The sequence below is a fragment of the Amblyraja radiata genome, chromosome 23, assembly GCF_010909765.2.
Source record: "Amblyraja radiata isolate CabotCenter1 chromosome 23, sAmbRad1.1.pri, whole genome shotgun sequence".
Lineage (NCBI taxonomy): Eukaryota > Metazoa > Chordata > Chondrichthyes > Rajiformes > Rajidae > Amblyraja > Amblyraja radiata.
Genome location: NC_045978.1, coordinates 23,925,131 through 23,945,506, shown reverse-complemented (window position 1 = coordinate 23,945,506; position 20,376 = coordinate 23,925,131). Strand labels below are relative to the sequence as shown.

The 20,376-nt window shown below is 48.7% G+C and overlaps 1 protein-coding gene across 4 annotated transcripts in view; it reads right to left on the bottom strand.

Moving 5' to 3' along the window:
* The window catches only part of cbfa2t2 (CBFA2/RUNX1 partner transcriptional co-repressor 2), a 98,566-nt gene that overhangs the window by 22,900 nt on the left and 55,290 nt on the right, over positions 1–20,376 (bottom strand). For all 4 annotated transcript variants that reach the window (XM_033041812.1, XM_033041809.1, XM_033041811.1 and 1 more), the window contains exons 2-4: positions 9,197–9,331; positions 7,630–7,859; positions 6,407–6,496 (exon numbers count right to left, since the gene is read on the bottom strand). In XM_033041812.1, the coding sequence (XP_032897703.1) occupies positions 6,407–6,496; positions 7,630–7,859; positions 9,197–9,331 (455 nt within the window). The remainder of the gene's footprint in view (positions 1–6,406; positions 6,497–7,629; positions 7,860–9,196; positions 9,332–20,376) is intronic.

The following is a 20,376-nucleotide window of genomic DNA, read 5'->3' as shown; positions in this document are numbered from 1 at the left end:
AGCCCCGCACACCCACTAAACACACATACACAACCACACGTGCACATACACACAGCCACATATGTACACTCAAACATGAGGGCACATACATACACTCTACACATATACCCATCAACACACAAGCTCACACTCGTGCCTGCATGCAGACACTCACCTCTCACACCCACATGCATGCACTAAACAATGCACACCCACCCACCTGCATACCCACACTCATGTTGCACACTCACAAACACCCACACATACATGTGCACACACAGACATGCGCACAAACATGCAAACCTTCACATCTGCACCGGCACTCACACAAACATGCGCCTGCAGTCATGTGCGTACACACACCATCCCCACACGGACACTTGCAAACTCTGCACAAGTTTCGACTGAACAGCCAGCTACACAGTTATGTAGATAATCGCACGGCAGCGAATGTCCCTGGGCAGAATCAAAGACAATGAAAGCTGGCTAATGTTGATGGGAATGGGTTGCAAAGTCTGACTGGTGCTAATGTCAGCAGTGGACCCGGTAATTGAAATGGCTTCCATTATCCATGCACTGAGTAATGTGACACGCTGCAGATTGCAATAGGAGTCGGAGGGTTACATTAGTGTAATGAAAGGCAGAGTCGGAGCAGGCACATCCAGCTGCTTCCCTCATTGACGATTCAGCTCAAACACCCAAACACATATGGTCGCTGTCATTTGCTCTTCCCTTGGAGAGACGGTGATAACGTTTCAAGCAAAAAAAAATCTTCCCATTCGAATGATTGCCACTAAGTGATATGGTGCCCATATGGTGCGAGATACTTCTATGGGAAATATACATTTACATTGTGGCTTCACACTCAGGCTCCGCAAGAGATACGACAAACACACAGACACATAGATACACACACAGGCATGCACTCACACACACGCATGCACACACACATAGATACACACACAGATATGCACACACACACAAATATACACACACACACACATATACACAGACAGATGTGCACACATAGATATACACACACACATAGATATGCACACACACACACAAATATACACACACATATACACACAGATATGCACACACATATATATGCACACACATGATAGATATACACACACACATAGATATGCCCACACACAGATATACACACACATAGATATGCACATGCACAAACAGATATACACGCACACACACAAAGTTGAGGCGGAGGGAGGTGCTGGCGTCGGTGGATGTGAGGAATAGGTCCAGTGCCTCCTAGGTCGGCTGCAGGAGACAACCCCGGGACACAGAGCGGTCGGGCGAGGAGAGGGACGTCGGGTCACGGGCCAGCAGCAGGCTGGGGCTTACCTGGATCGGGGGGGGGGCTCCAGTGCTTCCGGCACGGGGACTGTGGACTGTTTTATTTTCTTTGTAAATGGCGCCAAAATATGTCGACTGTGCATTTGTGGTTTGTGCAAAAGAATCTCAATGTGTTGTGATAGATCATGCATTGTCTTTCCGCTGACTGGTTAGCACGCAACAAAAGCTTTTCACTGTACCTCTGTACATGTGACTATAGACTCACTGTGCATACGTGACAATATGAAACGACTGAACCATTGAACACACACGCACACGCACACACAGGCACACATCATCCCTTCCTTCTTGGGAGTGCAGATCCCACAAGAAAAGCCATTCAGACAAGACGGCACGGCGCAGCCTTGCCACTGCAGAGCAAGTTAACCCTAATGTCTTCAATAAAAACCAAAGCCGTTTAAAATCAATGTATGAATCCAGCAAAATGATGATAGACCCAAGATGCTGGAGTAACTCAGCTGGTTAGGCAGCATCTCTGGAGAAAAAGGAACAGGTGACGATTTGGGTTGAGACCCTTCCTCAGGCGGGTCAAATGTTCTGAAGAAGGGCCTCGACCTCGAAAGGTCACCTATTCCTTTTCTCCGGAGATGCTGCCTGACCCGCCGAGTTACCAGCATTTTGTGCCCATCTTTGTGTGAACCCATCATCTACAGTTGCTTCCTACACACAAGATGATGCTGTTGAGCATAAAAAGGTGGAAGAGTTTGAGAAGTGGGTTTTTAGTTGGAGACACAAGGAACTGCAGGTGTTAATTTACCAAAAAATACAAGGATACAAGGGGGGGGTAGAATCCAAAGGTTACAACCCAGTGGTATGAACGTATATTTCTCTAATTTTGAGTAACCCCTGCAATCCCTCCGACCCCTACTCCCACACCCTCATCACCCACTAGTTCCGCTGTCTGCATCCTAATATCCCTTCGTTATCACCTCTTCCCCAGCCTTGGTCATCTGTTGCCGGTCATGCTTTGTTCCAGCCTGTCCTTACCTCCAGTTCCCTACCCTATCCTTTCAGTCTGAAGGAGGGTCCCGACCCGAAATGCCACCCATCCTTTTTCTCCAGAGATGCTGCCTGACCCGCTGAGTTACTCCAGCACTTTATGCCTATCTTCATTCAGGATGAGTCACTGGCTCACGTGCCAATTGGTGTGCCAGAGACCTTCAGGCCAACATTGGACTGGGGCCACCATGTTACAACTCTGCTCCTCTGCAGAGTGATTTACGACGCCTAGATCTCGGGGAAGGCGCTGCAAAGATCCAAATCTCTTATCTCTATCTGAGTTGTCCCCACCTGTCGAGCTGAGAGCAATGCTCCCAGGAACAAGGAAATAGTACGTATTTTGACTTGCAGTAGCAGTTTCAATTGGGTTTAATGTTTAACTGGCAAATTAAGATGTTCCCCCATTAGGCTGACACAAAAATGATTAAACATCCAGGTGATTCAATCTGCCTATTCACGGCCGAGATTAACTGAAGGACAGCTCTAATTGTTCACAAATGCAAATCCTCTGGGTTGGTCACAGGCTTTTTTTCTGGGGGTTTCTCTTTGTGATAAGGCACAGTATACGATGAGTATCAAACCTGAAATCTATCAGTAATGACCTAATTTGTCTCATAGTCTTGTTTCCATGTGATGATGGTGTTTCCTTATCGTCTGGGACAGCACAGTGGCGCAGCGGTAGAGATGCTGCCTCACGATGCCAGAGACCCGGGTTTGATCCTGACTATGGGTCCTGCCTGTGCGGAGTTTGCACGCTCTGCCTGTGGTCCGGAGGGTTTCCTCTGGGTGCTCCGTGTTCCTCCCACATCCCAAAGACGTGCGGATTGGTTAGGTGAATTGGCCTCTGTAAATTGCCCCTAGTGTGTAGGGAGTGGACAAGAAAGTAGGATGACATGGAACTAGAGTGATCAATATGGTTCACGAAAGAAGACACAAAATGCTGGATGGGTCAGGCAGCATCTGTGGAGAACATGGATAGGTGACGCTTCGGGTTGGGACCCTTCTTCAGACTGAAAGCTCGGAGGTGGGGGGTAATGGGGAAGAAGGCTGGAAAGCATGAGGGGCAGGTAATACAGATGGGGGGGGGGGGGGGGGGGGGGGTATTAGATAGGCAGTTGGTTGGACAAAGTCCAGAGATGAAAAGTTAAAAGGTGTAAGACAAAAGGGATTGAAGAGTCGCAAATTGTGAAGCTAGAGGAAGGAATGCAGGTGGAAAGGGAGGGGGAAGAATTAGATGGGGGTCCAGGTTGGGCACAGGGGAGATGAGGGGGAAGAAGGGGAGTGTCCATGGGGGAAGAAGGAGGGTTATGTAGTTTAGTTATTGTCATGTGTACCGAGGTATAGTGCGCAGAAGGTTAAGGGGGGACTTGATAGAGGTCTTTAAAATGATGAGAGGGATAGACAGAGTTAATGATAATAATAATAAATTTTATTTATGCGCGCCTTTCAAGAGTCTCAAGGACACCTTACAAAAATTGAGCATGTAGAGGAAAAACATGTAAGGGGAATGAAATAAATAGTAGAGACATGACTAGTACTAGAGTTGACGTGGACAAGCTTTTCCCATTGAGAGTAGGGAAGATTCAAACAAGAGGACATGACTTGAGAATTAAGGGACATTAAGGGACAGAAGTTTAGGGGTAACATGAGGGGGAACTTCTTTACTCAGAGAGTGGTAGCTGTGTGGAATGAGCTTCCAGTGGAAGTGTTGGAGGCAGGTTCAATTTTATAATTTAAAAATAAATTGGATAGGTATATGGATGGGAAAGGAATGGAGGGTTATGGTCTGAGTGCAGGGAGATGGGAATTGGGGGAAATAATTGTTTGGCACGGACTTGTAGGGCCGAGATGGCCTGTTTCCGTGCTGTAATTGTTATATGGTTATATGGTTATAGTTACCTAGATTGGTGAATTCAATATTCATATTGCTGGGTTATAAGATACCAAGGTTAACCTCCCCCAGAGACATCAGCAATGGAGAGTGACTCAAGAGTCGATCTACTATTAACCTACAACTATTGCACTACAGGCCTGGCTTGTTGCCGCGGTAACGAGAACCAGCCCGGAGAGGTTGTTGCCGAGCCCGGCCTCTGTTCACTCCCTGGACCAGAGCAGAGGGAGTCGGACAGAGGGCCGGTAAGCGGACCAGCGGTGGGAACAGTGCAGGGTCTCAACGGTGGAGGCCCTGCGGCAGCCTGGGGCTGGGCTGCATCCCGACCACTGGCCCGGCTCACTCAGAGAGGGAAGGCTGCCGAGCCCAGGCCCATGCTCACCCCGTGGACCGGAGATCGGAGAGCGGGTGGAGGGACCCGGCGGCGGGTGCTGGACAAGGGGTCCGGTGAGAAGGACTTACCTTCTGCGCCCTCGAGGGCGGCTGTGGGAGGCGCCCCCTGGGGAACAAGTGCTGAAGAGGGCCGTGCAAGGAGAGGGACGACGGTTCACAAGACAACAGGAATGGAGGTGACGGCTGCCACGGGCCTTTGTGACCAGCTGCAGCTCGGACTGTAAAATGGCGCCAAAATGGTGCCTCAAGCATGTGGACTCAGTGGGCTGTACACTGTGTACTAACTGTGGGAGTGTGCTTATGTACACAAATCTTACTGCTCTGTATGTAAAAATCTATTTCACTCTACCTGGTACACGTGACAATAATTAAACCATTTTACCGGGTTCAATGCAAAACAAAGATTTTCACTGTGCCCCGGTACATATAGGTACACGTGACAATAAAATATCATCCTCAACATCATGTCAGAAGTGACTGCCAATTCCAAAGGATTATTTTGGACTTCCCAGGAATTGAAAATTCCCCACCCACTAAAATAAAAATTCAACCAAAATAAAAAATGCAGGAATTGTAACCTATTTCTTCTGTTATATTTAATCTTTTACAAAATTATTGCTGATAGGTGTAAAAGTTTCTTCTTCTTCTTCTTCTTGCATATGGCGTGCACAGTCTAAAGTTGTAGGACAACTTGTTCTATTTGATCATATTTGATTGTGCACGTCGGGTTGATTGCATTTGTCGAAACAGGGCGGACCAGGGCAATCTCCCACAGTGGGGAGCAACGATGCAATGGAGTAACCGGGTGTTCTACTGATAAGAGATCAGGGACCTGGGTTGGATGTAGTGGGTGATCAATAGGTGGGGCAGATGAAGGGTTGCGGGTGGAAGGGTTCACTTAATAAATACTCTCAGAATGTGTCCAATGTTCTAGCAAGCTTGCCCTCCTCTGTTCAATTACTGTTTTGATTAGTTTAGAGATACAACTTGGAGACAGGCCCATCGGCCTACTAGGTCTGCGCCGACCAGCAATCCCCGCACACTAGTTCTACATTATCCCATTGTCGTATCCACTCCCAACATGCATGGGGCAATTTACAGAGACCAGTTAGCCTGCAAACCAGCATGTTTTTGGAGTGTGGGAGGAAACCGGAGCACTCGGAGAAAACCCACGTGGTCATAGGGAGAGCATAGAAAATCCATACAGGCAGCAGCCACAGTCAGGATCGAACCTGGGTCTCTGGCGCTGTGAGGCAGCAGCACAACCGCTGCACCACTGTGCTGCCCATTATAGAAACATAGAAACATAGAAATTAGGTGCAGGAGTAGGCCATTCGGCCCTTCGAGCCTGCACCGCCATTCAATATGATCATGGCTGATCATCCAACTCAGTATCCCGTACCTGCCTTCTCTCCATACCCTCTGATCCCCTTAGCCACAAGGGCCACATCTAACTCCCTCTTAAATATAGCCAATGAACTGGCCTCGACTACCCTCTGTGGCAGGGAGTTCCAGAGATTCACCACTCTCTGTGTGAAAAACGTCCTTCTCATCTCGGTGTGAGCGATTCTTTGAAGAGGAACAATCATAGTGCAAGGAACTTTCTTCATGATCATAGCCAAAAAGTGAATTGCAGAGTATTTAGCTGAGGTGTGCATTGATAACTGGTATATTGGAAACACACGGAAAAAAAACCTTTCCATCACCATTTCCATAAAAATGCCCTCTCACAGCACATTCTTAAACTAGAGGAGGCTGCATTACCTTTAGAAAAGGAATTACAAAGGGCCGCAATGGGAAGTTTGTTGCTTCTTGCAGCTTGGAGTGAAATTCTTCAATGGTCACCGTTGAATTCTACAAGTACAAGCGAGAGAATAAAAGAAAGTCAGATAAGTGATTCCATTAAGTGCCCAGTTAAGCGTTTAAAAATAAAATTCAGACTTGAATGTGACTTGTGTATTGATTCAGTGTAGTATGATTCTGCCTAATGTACAGTAGTATCACTGAAGGCTTATATAATTCGGCATGTCCCCAACAACTCTCACCTACTTCTACTGATGTGTGGTTGAAAGCATTCGGGGTGCATCACGGCACGGTTCGGGAATAGCTCCATCCAAGACCGCAGGAAATTGCAGAGAATTATCCAGCCCATCACGCAAACCGACCTCCCTTCCATCGACTCCATCCACACTTCACGCTGCCTCGGCAAGGCCACCAGCATAATCACGGACCAGTCTCATGGACCGGTCGGTCACTCCCTCTTCTCTCCCCTCTCCCATCAGGCAAGAAACACAAAAGTGTGAAAATGCACACCTCCAGATTCGGGGACAGTTTCTCCCCAGCTGAAGGCAAGTGAACCACCCTCTCACCCACTAGAGAGCGGTCCTGACCTCCCATCCACCTCATTGGAGACCCTTGAGCTATCTTTAATTGGGTTTTGTGTGCAGAAAGAAACTGCAGATGATGGTTTATACATAAGATAGACACAAAGTGCTGGAGTAACTCCGCGGGTCCAGGCAGGATTTCTGGAGAAAAAGGATGGGTGACATTTTGGGCCAGGACCATTCTTCAGACTTCCCAGTCTTTTTCTCCAGCGATGCTGCCTGTCCCGCTGAGTTACTCCAGTACTTTGTGTCTGTATTTAATTCGACTTTACTGGACTTTATCTTGCACAAAATGTTATTCCTCTTATCCTGCATCTGTACACTGTGGACGGCTAGATTGTAATTGTGTGTAGTCTTTTCTCTGACTGGATAGCACGCAATGTAAAGCTTTTCATGATACCTTGGTGCTGGTGAGAGTAAGAAACTAAACTAGAGCCCTGTTTTTACTGTCCTTTCCCCTCTGCAGAAATACCCCACCCCCCGCTGCTCCCCCACCTCCCCCTACATGCCCTCCCCAGACCATCACTGCCTCCTCCCCCCCACATGCCCTCCCCAGACCATCACTCCCTCCTCCCCCCCACACCCCGTGGTGTAGTTACTCACCACCAGTGCCAGCACCAGGCTACGCACACGCTCGCCGATCTCGGGCGAGATGTCGTTGCCAAACTGCTGCAGGGTGGTGAGGAAGCGCTTGAGCTTGCTGAGCTGCCGGGCACCGCAGGTAGCAGGGAGCTGTTGGCTGGCGAGCAGCGGCGACGGGCCATTGGTGAAGCGCTGCGGCGGCGAGGGAACCCCGTTCAGCGCAGGGGGAGAATGTTCCACCCCGTTGGGCACTGGGGAGAGAAGCACACACGCACACACGCACACACATACACACACACACGTGTGCACACACGCAGATACATGCATATGCATGCACACACACACACACACACAAACCGAGATACACATACGCACACAGATGCACACAAGTACATACACACAGTTACACACACAGATACAGAGATACACACACAGATACACGCATGCACACAAACAGATACAGAAATATACATATATACATACATATATACATACACAGAAAGATACAGGCAGAAACATACATGCACGCGTACACACACAGATACACATACATATCCACGCACAGACACACACACACACACACACACAAACGCAGATGCATGCACAAACACAAGCATGCATGTAATAACATGCACAGATACATGCATGCAGACAAACATAAATACACACACACACACACACACACAAGTAAACCCAGTTAGTCATAAAACCAAGTGATTATTGCCATTTGTGTAATAAACTTAACTCTAACTTAATTAACAACTTGCTTAAAAGACAGTGAAATAAAGAGTTTGCATTTTCTTGGATTCCTTTATTTGAGACTCTGAGTTTCCCTTGGGCGTGCGCTCCAGTTTGTTCCCACATGCCTACGATGTGCAGGTTGATAGGTTAGTGGACCGCTGTACATGGACCCTAGTGTGAAGGTGAGTGGTAGAATCTGAGGGTGGAGTTATTGAGATCGTGGGGAGAATACAATGGGGTCGGATGGGATTAGTGTAAAGTGGATGTTAGAGGGTTGCCATGGTCTTGGTGGGTCTCTTATTTTAATTTAGCTTAGAGATAAAGCATGGAAACAGGCCCTTCAACCCACTGAGTCCACGCCAGCCATCGATCACCCGTACACTCGTTCTATGTCATCCCACTTTTTCAACCACTCCCTACACACGAGTCCGGGTGCTCCGGTTCCTTCCTGTATCCCAAAGACACGCAGGTTTGTAGGTTCATTGGCTTCTGTAAATTGTAAATTGTCCCTAGTGAGTAGGAGAGTGTTAATGTACGGGGTGATCGCTGGCCGGCGCAGACTCGGTGGGCGGAGGGGGCCTGATTGTTTGTGCTGTATCTCCAAACTAAACTAAGCACAACGCAGCCCAGACCCACACGCAACACCCCCTGAACACACACGTCAGTATAAATCAGTGGGGAAAACAATCTTGGCACTGGTATTTGTTAACAGGCCCTTCTCGTCACAGAAACTCATCCCCACTACTCAATGGTTTAGACCAAGGGTGCAGAACGCCAATATGATTTTCCGCGGCAGTAACGCTCCCCGGAAGCGCGGTCAATGCATCGGCCACTGATGGGAACCGACCTGGGGTGAAGGATGTCCTCGGTGCTCCTTGGTTCCCTGTTGGCGGAGGGGCCATGGCTGGTGGAGTAGCTCTGGACTGAGTCTTGGCGTCCACGGGAGACCCTGGCATCATGGGGCGCTTCTTCTCTCCGTTGACTGTTCAATGACACAAGAAGGAACGTTTTTCAACATTTTTCTCAGGACATTTTACACCGGGGCGTCCCCCCCCCCCCCCCCGAGATTGGATTAACCCATTCAGTTTAGAGATACAGCGGTAAAGCAGGCCCTTCGGCCCATCGGGTCCGCGCTGACCAGCGATCCCCGTACACTGGAATGCTACTGATTTGACACAACATTCCTGGTCAGGAAAACGATACAGAAATGGAGGACGAAGAGTTTGAGTTTCTCAAACTCACTGGAGTTTGAAAGGATGAGTGGGGAACCTCATTGAAACTTACCGGACAATGCAAGGTCTAGAGAGAGCGATGAGGAGAGGGTGTTTCCACTAGTGGGAGAGTCTTCAATGAGGTAAATAGTAGTTCAGGACCGCTCACTAGCTGTTGGTAGGATGGTTCAGTTGCCTGATAACAGCTGGGAAGAAACTGTTTCTGAATCTGGACGTGAGCGTTTTCACACTTCTATACCTTTTGCCCGATGGGAGAGTGGAGAAGAGGGAGTGACCAGGGTGCGATTATGCTGGTGGCCTTGCCGAGGCGGCGTGAAGCATAGATGGAACCTGCGGAAGGGAGGTTGGTTTGTGTGATGGTCTGGGCTGCGTCCACAATTCTCTGCGGTTTCTTGGATGGAGCTGTTCCCAAACCATGCGGTGATTCCACCCCCATGAAACGCTTTCCATGGCGCATCTGTAGAAGTTGGTGAGAGTTATTGGGGACAGAGGTGACCAGAGAGGTGAGGGGAGCAGGGAGGAGAAAAGGTGAGAGGAGCACTGAAGGCTGGAACTGAACATCTGCCTGCAGCAGGTACACAAAATTGCTGGGGAAACTCAGCGGGTGCAGCAGCATCTATGGAGCGAAGGAAATAGGGAACGTTTCTGAAGAAGGGTTTCGGCCCGAAACGTCGCCTATTTCCTTCGCTCCATAGATGCTGCTGCACCCGCTGAGTTTCCCCAGCAATTTTGTGTACCTTCGATATTCCAGCATCTGCAGTTCCTTTTTGAACACATCTGCCTGCAGCATGCGTTTTGTGATTGAGTTTGTCAAGATTGTGAGATAATTAGTTCCAGACTATTTTAAACGACCACCAAAACTCCTCTCCGTGTTGTAACACTTCCTGTGGAAAGGGCCACACAGAATTATAAAGAAGCTGTTCCTGCCCTTTCCTGGAAAGGCAGTAATAAAAGGCGGATAAACATTCACTGCTATAACTGCGCGACTGACAGCAGCACATTTTCCATCACGGGTTACGCTGCATCGTGCCAGAGCTACACAAAGCATGTAGGATAACAAGGGAGGTGACCGTTCACAGAATCACACAGTGTGGAAACAGGCCCTCCAGCCCAACTTGCCCACACCGACCAACATGTCCCATCTTGAAAGGCACCCATAAAATAAAAATAAAAAATAAATAAAAATTTATCTTTACACTAGTCCCACCTGCCCGCTTTTGGCCCATATCCCTCCAAACCTGTCCTACCTATGTACCTGTCCAAATGTTTCTTAACATCCACCACCCTTTGTGTGAAAAAGTTACCCCTCAGATTCCTATGAAATCTTTTCCATCTCACCTTAACGATATGTCCTCTGGTCCTCAATACCCCTACTCTGGACAAGAGACTCTGTGCCTCTACCCGATCTATTCCTCCCATGGTTTTATACACCTCTGGAAGATTACGCCTCATCCTCAGACATAGAGCACCAACACCCAACAGATGGGCCGAATGGCCTGGTTTTGTGCTGTGGTTCCCATTATATCATACCAGCCATGGATGAATTCCCAATCTTCCAGCCTACCTTATTCTGGCCCTTGCATTTGTTCTAATCTGCACTTTCCCTGTAGCTGTAACACTATATACTGCACCACCTTTCTCTCTTTTGCACTACCTGACGTACTTGTGTATGGTTTGATGTGCCTGGATGTACGGGGTAAGTTTATTTACACAGAGGGTGGCGAGTGCCTGGAACGAGCTGTCGGGTGGAGGCATTTACGATAGTGGAATTTAAGAAGCTTTTAAATAGGGAATGGATATGCAGAGAATGAACGGGTATGGATTTTGTGTACGCAGATAATAGTCAGTCTTAGCATCGAGAGCTCGCAGTCTCGGGAGAGGTTAGTTGCGAGCTCTAACGCCGCAGAGGCTCGACCATCCCTGATGCGGGGTCCGATCGCTGGCGCGGGGGAGCTGACATCCCCCCGATACAGGAGTTGATCGCCCCGACGCGGAGAGCCAAAACGTGGAGGAGTCTCTGTGATGGATGTTTATGTTAAAATATGTTTTGTGTGTTCTGTTGCTTTTTATTTGTATGACTGATTTGGCAAATGAAATTCCTTGTTTGGTGCCAAACATACTTGGCTAATAAAGTATTATTGTGATTGTGTGATCAGCATGGACATTGTAGGCTGAAGGACCTGTTTCTGTGTTGTACTGATCTATGTTCGATGGATACCTCACAAAACAAACATTGTCACTATATCACATTACACATGAATAAACCAAAACCAATAGTTAATATTCCACCATTTTAAAGTCTCCAGTGACGGCTTTTCACACTGGGCAGCACAGCTACTAGAGCGGCTGCCTCACAGTGCACTCAATCCTGATCACCACTGCTGTCTGTTTGTGGAGTTTGCACATTCTCCCTGTGACCGTGTGGGTTTCATCCGGGTGACCGGATTCCTCCCACTTCCCACAAAGATATGCGGGTTTGCAGGTTAATTGCCCCATGGTGTGCAGGAAGTGGATGGGAAAGTGGGATAACATAGAACTGGTGCAAACAGGTGATCAATGGTCATCGCGGCATCGATGGGCCGAAGGGCCTGTTGCCATGAGGTATGACTCTGTAACTCGGAAAATCAGGATGTGTGCAGCTTCATTGACACTCCATCTAAGAATACAGCTTTCTCCCACAGCACCTCATATTTCAATTTGGGCCGCTTACAACCGAGCAGGCAAAATGTACAGAAAGGGACTGCAGATGCTGGTATAAACCGTAGACACTAAATGCAGGAATAACTCAAACTTCGGCCGAGTCTGAAGAGGGTCTCCACCTGAAACTTCACCCATTCTTTCTCTCCAGAGATGCTGCCTGTTCTGCTGAGTTACTCCAGCATTTTGTGTTTGTCTTCAGTTACAACCCAGCAGTATTTGGAATATTGATTTCTCTAATTTCAAGTACCTCCTGCATTCTCTCCCCTCCCTTCTCTCTCCCCCTCCCTTCTCTCCCCTTAGTCGTCCTAGCAGTTCCACTGTTCGCATCCTTGTATCCCTATCATTCCTCTCCTTCACACCTTCCCCAGGCAACAATGGGCCAGTGTGGGCTCCACTCTTCCTAAGGTCATCTGTTGCAAGCCCTGTTTTGTTCTGATCTTTTCTCACCTCCTGTTTATTCTCCCCCACCTCGGTCTTTCAGCCTGAAGGAGGGTTCCGAGCCGAAACGTCACCTATTCCTTTTTTCCAGAGATGCTGCCTGACCCGCTGAGTTACTACAGCACTTTGTGTCTATCTTTCTCCCAGAGGCCTTCCCAGAGCCCTGATGTCTACCACCAAGTAGGACAAGGGCAGCAGGTGTAGGGTAGCATCCCCACCCACAGTGTCTCCTCGTTCCACAACAGCCAGACACAGAACTGCATCGTAGGTCCTGTATCATCCCTGGGACTGACTTCCCATCAGCAAGGTACAAGTCCCTTCTCCAGAACAACTACAGCAGCCCAAAAAGGTGGCTCACTGCCACCCTCTGGTGGACAATTAAAGATGGGCAATAAATGCTGGCCTTTGACCCAGAGTTCGTCATAGTCAGTCACAAGCACGGAAACAGGCCCTTCTGCCCAACTTGCCCATGCCGACAAAGATGCCCCATCTGCGCCAAACCCACCTGCCCAAGTATGACCCATATCCTTATAAACTTTTCCTATCCATGTACCTGTTCAAGTGCCTTTTTAATGTTCTTTAGTACCTGCTTCAACTACCTCCTCCGGCAACTTGTTCCATTCACCCACCCTCTGAGTGAAAAAGATGTATGTTGTCCCTGTGACCGTGTGGGTTTCTACCGGGTTTTCCGGTGTCCTCCCACATCAGCTCTCTATAACTGTTGCAGAAGCAACAGTGAGTCAGCAGGTGGAACTGCTACCTCACAGCGCCAGAGACCTGGGTTTGATCATAACTTTGGATGCTGTCTGTGTGGAGTTTGCACGTTCTCCCCCGTGTCCGTGTGGGTTTTCTCCGGGTGCTCCGGTTTCCTCCCACACCCCAAAGAGGTGGGGGTTTGTAGGTTAATTGGCCCTCTGCAAATTGCCCCTAGTGTATAGGGAGTGGGTGAGAAAGTGGGATAACATAGAACAATTGTGAATGGGTGATTGTTCAAAAGGGAACTGCAGATGCTGGAATATCGAAGGTACACACAATTGCTGGGGAAACTCAGCGGGTGCAGCAGCATCTATGGAGCGAAGGAAATAGGTGACGTTTCGGGCCGAAACCCTTCTTCAGACTGATGGGGGGTGGGGAAAGAAAGAAGGAAAAGGGGAGGAGGAGGAGGAGCCCGAGGGTGGGCGGATGGGAGGGTGGGAGGAGACAGCTAGAGGGTTAAGGAAGGGGAGGAGACAGCACGGGCTAGCCAAATTGGGAGAATTCAATGTTAATGCCATAAGGACGCAAGGACCCCAGACGGAATATGAGGTGCTGTTCCTCCAATTTCCGCTGTTGCTCACTCTGGCAATGGAGGAGACCCAGGACAGAGAGGTCGGATTGGGAATGGGAGGGGGAGTTGAAGTGCTGAGCCAACGGGAGGTCAGGTAGGTTATTGCGGACTGAGCGGAGGTGTTCGGCGAAACGATCGCCCAACCTACGCTTGGTCTCACCGATGTAAATGAGCTGACATCTAGAGCAGCGGATGCAGTAGATGAGGTTGGAGGAGATACAGGTGAACCTTTGTCGCACCTGGAACGACTGCTTGGGACCTTGAATGGAGTCGAGGGGGGAGGTGAAGGGACAGGTGTTGCATTTCTTGCGGTTGCAACGGAAAGTGCCCGGGGAGGGGGTGGTGCGGGAGGGAAGGGAAGAATTGACGAGGGAGTTGCGGAGGGAGCGGTCTTTGCGGAAGGCAGACATTGGGGGAGATGGGAAGATGTGGCGAGTGGTGGGGTCACGTTGCAGGTGGCGGAAATGGCGGAGGATTATGTGTTGTATTTGCCGGCTGGTGGGGTGAAAGGTGAGGACCAGAGGGACTCTGCCCTTGTTGCGTGTGCGGGGATGGGGAGAGAGAGCAGTGTTACGGGGTATGGATGAGACCCTGGTGTGAGCCTCATCTATGGTGGCGGAGGGGAATCCCCGTTCCCTGAAGAACGAGGACATTTTCGATGCCCTAGTATGAAATGTCTCGTCCTGGGAACAGATGCGGCGTAGGCGGAGGAATTGGGAGTAGGGGATGGAGTCTTTACAGGGGGCAGGGTGGGAAAACGTGTAGTCCAGATAGCCATGTGAGTCAGTGGGTTTGTAATGTATGTCGGTCAGGAGTCTGTCCCCTGCGATGGAGATGGTGAGGTCAAGGAATGGTAGGGAAGTGTCGGAAATCGTCCAGGTGTATTGGAGTGCCGGATGGAAGTTGGTGGTGAAGTGGATGAAGTCAGTCAGTTGTGTGTGGGTGCAGGAGGTGGCACCAAAGCAGTCGTCAATGTAGCGGAGGTAGAGGTCGGGGATGGGGCCCTGGTACGCCTCGAACAAGGATTGTTCAACGTACCCGACAAAGAGGCAGGCGTAGCTGGGGCCCATGCGTGTGCCCATAGCTACGCCTTGTGTTTGGAGGAAATGGGAGGAGTCAAATGTAAAGTTATTGAGGGTGAGGACCAACTCCGCTAAGCGGAGGAGAGTGTCAGTGGCTGGGTATAGGTTGCTCCTCTGGTCGAGGAAGAACCGGAGGGCTCTGAGGCCATCCTGGTGGGGGATGGAGGTGTAGAGTGACCGGACATCCATGGTGAAGATGAGGGGGTGAGGGCCCAGAGAGTGGAATGCGTGGAGGCGGCGGAGAGTGTCTGAGGTGTCTAGAACATAGGTGGGGAGGGATTTGACCAAGGGGGATAGGATGGAGTCAAGGTATGTGGAGATGAGTTCGGTGGGGCACGAACACGCAGAGACAATGGGTCTGCCGGGAGAGCCGGGTTTGTGAGGGTGATTGATTGGTGGTTGGCGTGGACTTGATGGGCCAAAGGGCCTGCTTTCAAGCTGTATCTCTAAACTAAATTAAAATAAGAAACAGGCCCTTCGGTGCACCAAGTCCTTGCCAACCCACAAGCATCCACTTTACACTAATGCAAACTCTTTATTTCATTGTGTCTTTAAGAAGGTTATCTTTAAACTAAACATTCCTCCAACTATTTAAAGCCCAATAATTTCCTCATACCTGTGGCCACTCAGCGACAGAGTTATGTGGCTCCTTTAATGCAGCAAGAAAGAATGTCAACAAGCAGTAGCTGTTTGGCTAAGAGCCACTCGAAGAGGTATTAGGGCAGGTGGGTTCAAGTTCAGACAATGACGAAGGTCTATAGACATGTTTTGAAATGTCAAAAGGAATTTGAGGAGTCACTAACCCTTAATGTCAAGTAACTCGTGAGTCAAGAGTGTTTAGTTGTCATGTATACTGACAAAAGGCACAATACAATCCTTACTTGCAGCAGCATAACAGGCCTGTATACGCTATACACCCGGATAATATATAATTTAAAAAAATTTAAAATCACAATACAAGTGCTAAAAAACACATTGATCCTTAGCACAGCCAAAGATGCAGGGCATAGATCCTTAGCACAGCCAAAGATGCAGGGCATGGAGGTTCATAGTGAGTTTAGCTTTGGGTAGTGTTCAAGATAATGTTGTTGGGAAGAAGTGATTCTTGAACATGAAGAAATAAGGAACTGCAGATGCTAGTTTACAAAGAAAAGACACAATGTGCTGGAGTAACCCACCTGGGTTTAGGCAACATTCCTGGAGAACATGGATAGGTGACGATTCGGGTTGGGACCCTTCTTTAGATGTTTAGATTTTAGTGATATAGCGTTGAAATAGGCTCTTCGGCCTACCGAGTCCGTGCCGACCAGCAACCACCCCATACACTAACACTGTCCTACAAACTAATCAATTTATAATTTTACCAAAGCCAATTAACCTACAAACCTGTATTTCTTTGGAGTGTGGGAGGAACGGAGCACCCGGAGTAAACCCATGCGGTCACAGGGAGAACGTACAAACTCCGTACGGCCAGCACCCGTTGTCACGATCGAACCCGGGTCTCTGGCACTGTAAGGCTGCAACTCTACCGTAGCGCTAGTGCTTACTGTGCCATCCTTAAGAATCTGAAGGTTCCCGATCTGAAACGTCACCTAGCCACGTTCTCCGGGGAAGCTGCCTGACTTGCTGAGTTACTCCAGCACTCTGTGTCTATTCTTGAGTCTGGTGGTCACAGAGTTTAGACTCCTGTACCTTGTTCCTGACAGTAGGAGGGAGATGGGAGCATGGCCATGGTGGCATGTGGTGTTTGATGATATTGGCTGCTAACTTAACCTAGAGTTTGGGGACATGGGCCAAAGAAAACATGGCACCAGTGGAGATTAACGTCAGCATTGAGGTGGCTTCACAGCAATGTATAAAACATTCACTGCCACATCAGCTCCATCTGGATTTCCCCAGCGCAAGGCGCTGTCCCTCCACCAGCTCATGTACCTACTACTGGCTGTGTTAAAAAAAGTGCCCTCTATAACTTTCCCCCTCTCGCCTTATAAGCTTGGAGACCTTTGAACTATCTGTAATGGGAGGTACACAAAAATGCTGGAGAAACACAGCGGGTGCAGCAGCATCCATGGAGCGAAGGAAATAGGCAACGTTTCGGGACGAAACGTTGCCTATTTCCTTCGCTCCATAGATGCTGCTGCACCCACTGAGTTTCTCCAGCATTTTTGTGTACCTTCGATTTTCCAGCATCTGCAGTTCCTTCTTGAACACAGTTCCTTCTCTGTAATGGGACTTCATCTTACACCAAAAGTGCTTTAACTGTACACCGTGGACTTTCATTGTAATCATGTCGAGTCTTTTCTTTCACTGGAGAGCACGCAACAAAACGCTTTTCACTGTACCTCGTTACACGTGACAATAAAACTAAACTAAAGGAAATCCTTGAGGATGTCGCTGACCGCCCCTCACCTTCTAGTCCCACAGGCGCCTGTGTGTTGTGTAGTGTTGAAGAGCCTCGGGTGCCCCTTGGGAGTGGCACAATGGCGCAGCGCCAGGGACCTGGGTTCGATCCTGACAACGAGTGCTGTCAGGGACTTTATTTTGGGCAGTCACGGTGGCGCAGCGGTAGAGTTGCTGCCTTGCAGCGCCGGAGACCCGGGTTCGATCCTGACTGCGGGTGCTGTCTGTACAAAGTTTGTCTCGTGACCTGCGTGGGATTTCTCAGAGATCATCGGTTTCCTCCCACACTCCAAAGACGTACAGGTTTGCAATAATAATAATAATGGATGGGATTTATATAGCGCCTTTCTAATACTCAAGGCGCTTTACATCGCATTATTCATTCACTCCTCAGTCACACTCGGTGGTGGTAAGCTACTTCTGTAGCCACAGCTGCCCTGGGGCAGACTGACGGAAGCGTGGCTGCCAATCTGCGCCTACGGCCTCTCCAACCACCACCAATCACTCACACACATTTGTAGGTTAATTGGCTTCGGTAACATTGTCCCTAGTGTGTAGGATGGTGATAGTAATAGGGTGATCGCTGGTATTGGGCGAAGAGCCTGTTTCCGTGCTGCATCTCCAAAGTCTAAAGCCTGGTTGTTGTGGGAAAGAAGCTATCCTTGAACCTGTAGAAACAAGGAACTGCAGAAGCAGTTTGTAGTGTCATAGAGTTATAGACATACAGCACGGAAACAGGCCCAACATGTCCCATCTACACTAGTCTTACTTACCTGTGTTTGGCCCATATTCTTCTACGCCTATCTTATCCATGTGCCCGTCTAAATATTTCTTAAACGTTGTGATAGTACCTGCCTCAACTACCTCCTCTGGCAGCTCGTTCCATCCACCTACCACCCAATTGTTAAAATAAGTTGCCCCTCACGTTCCTATGAAGTCTTTCCCTCCTCACCTATGTCCTCTGGTTCCCGATTCTCCTTCTCTGGGTAAATGACTCGATACATTAACCCGATCTATTCCTCTCATGATTTTGTACCTCTATAAACTCACCCCTCATCCTCCTGCACTCCGAGGAATAAAGTCCTAGCCTGCTCAACCTCTCCCTCCAGCTCAGGCCCTCGGGTCCTGGCAACATCTTTGTAGGTCCTTTTTACACCCTTTCCAGCTTGACAACATCTTTCCTATAACAAGGTGACCAAAACTTAACACAATACTCTAAAGTAGTTCCTGGATTGTGCTTCCAAGGAACTCTTTATGTTACTTTACTTTAGAGATGCAGCACGGATACAGGCCCTTCGGCCCATCAAATCCGCACCAACGAGTGATCATTCCACACTGTGACGCTATCCTATACACTAGGGCTAATTTACAATTTAAAAAAAAATCAAAGCCACTTAACTTATCAACCAATAAACCTGTACGTCTTTTGGAGTGTGGGAGGAAACTGGAGCACCCGGAGAAAACCCACGCGGTCACGTGGAGAACGTATAAACTTTGTACAGACAGCACCCGTGGCCAGGGTCAAACCCGGATCTCGGGGGCTGCCGCTGTGCCGCTCACAATTCCATGATGACAAAGGAAGAAAATTATTGTACACCATTGCTTCACTCAACAAAACAAACCATGCGAGGGTAAGTAATGCCCAAGCAGAGAGAGCATATCTATTAAAGATCGGGTTGCATAGTGGCGCAGCGGTAGAGTTGCTGCCTCACAGGGCCAGAGACCTGGGCTTGATCCTGACTACGGGTGCTGTCTGTACAGAGTTTGTACGTTCTCCCTGTGACCACGTGGGTTTTCTCCGGGTGCTCCAGTTTCCTCCCACATTCCAAAGATGTACAGGTTTGCAGGGTAATCGGCTTGGTAAAATTGTAAGTTGTCCTTAGTGTGTGTAGGATAGTGTCAGTGTGTGGGGATCGCTAGTCGGCCGAAGGACCTGTTTCCGCGCTGTATCTCCAAACTAAACTAAACTGGGTGGCCCTGTCTCTTTCAAATGGGAGACGGTGAAAATGAAGTGATCCATCCTCAGCACATGCCAGCTGCTGCCAACCAAAATGAGGAAGATTTTTTTGCTTAGCCACAGAATGGGAATATTAAAAATGTAGTTAATGCAGTTTAGATTACTCTAGTGAGATCCTCGAGGTCTGAGAGACTATTTCCGTGATGAATAGCTGTAATCTGCGGGAGACTCGTTTGCTTATTCTATTAGAGGGGATGGAAAAGCAAAGCAGAATTCAGAAATTGGATTCAGAAATCAGAGGTGCAAAGGGACTTGGGAGTGATGGCACAGGATTCCCAAAAGGTTAATTTGCAGGTTGCATCAGTAGTAGGAAGGGCGAATGTAATGTTAATATTTATTCGTGAGGTGATTAGCATATAAAAGCAAGGGTGTAATGATGAGCAGAAGGGCCTGTTTCTTTGCTGCACCTTAAACCTATCTGAATCTATGAAGGTACCATTTAAATATCCCACATTGACCATGTTGCCCTTGTTAAAAAATGTGGGAGTGTGGGAATGGGAAAAATATCGTGACCCCAACACCCACTCCACCCCCGCATTCCCCAGTTCACCATTCATCCTCAGCCTCCTAGTCCCAAATGCAGATGACTCTAAATAAGACCAGGGAGAATGGAGAGCTGGTGACGCAAGGAACTGCAGATGCTGATTTACAAAAAGAGACACAAAGTGCTGGAGTAACTCAGCGGGTCAGGCAGCATCTCTGCAAAACATGGATAGGCAACATTTCGGGTTGGGGCCCCATCTTCTCCAGAGGTGCTGCCTGTCCCGCTGAGTTACTCCAGCACTTTGTCTCTCTTTTTTTGTAAGCCAACATTTGCAGTTCTTCATGTCT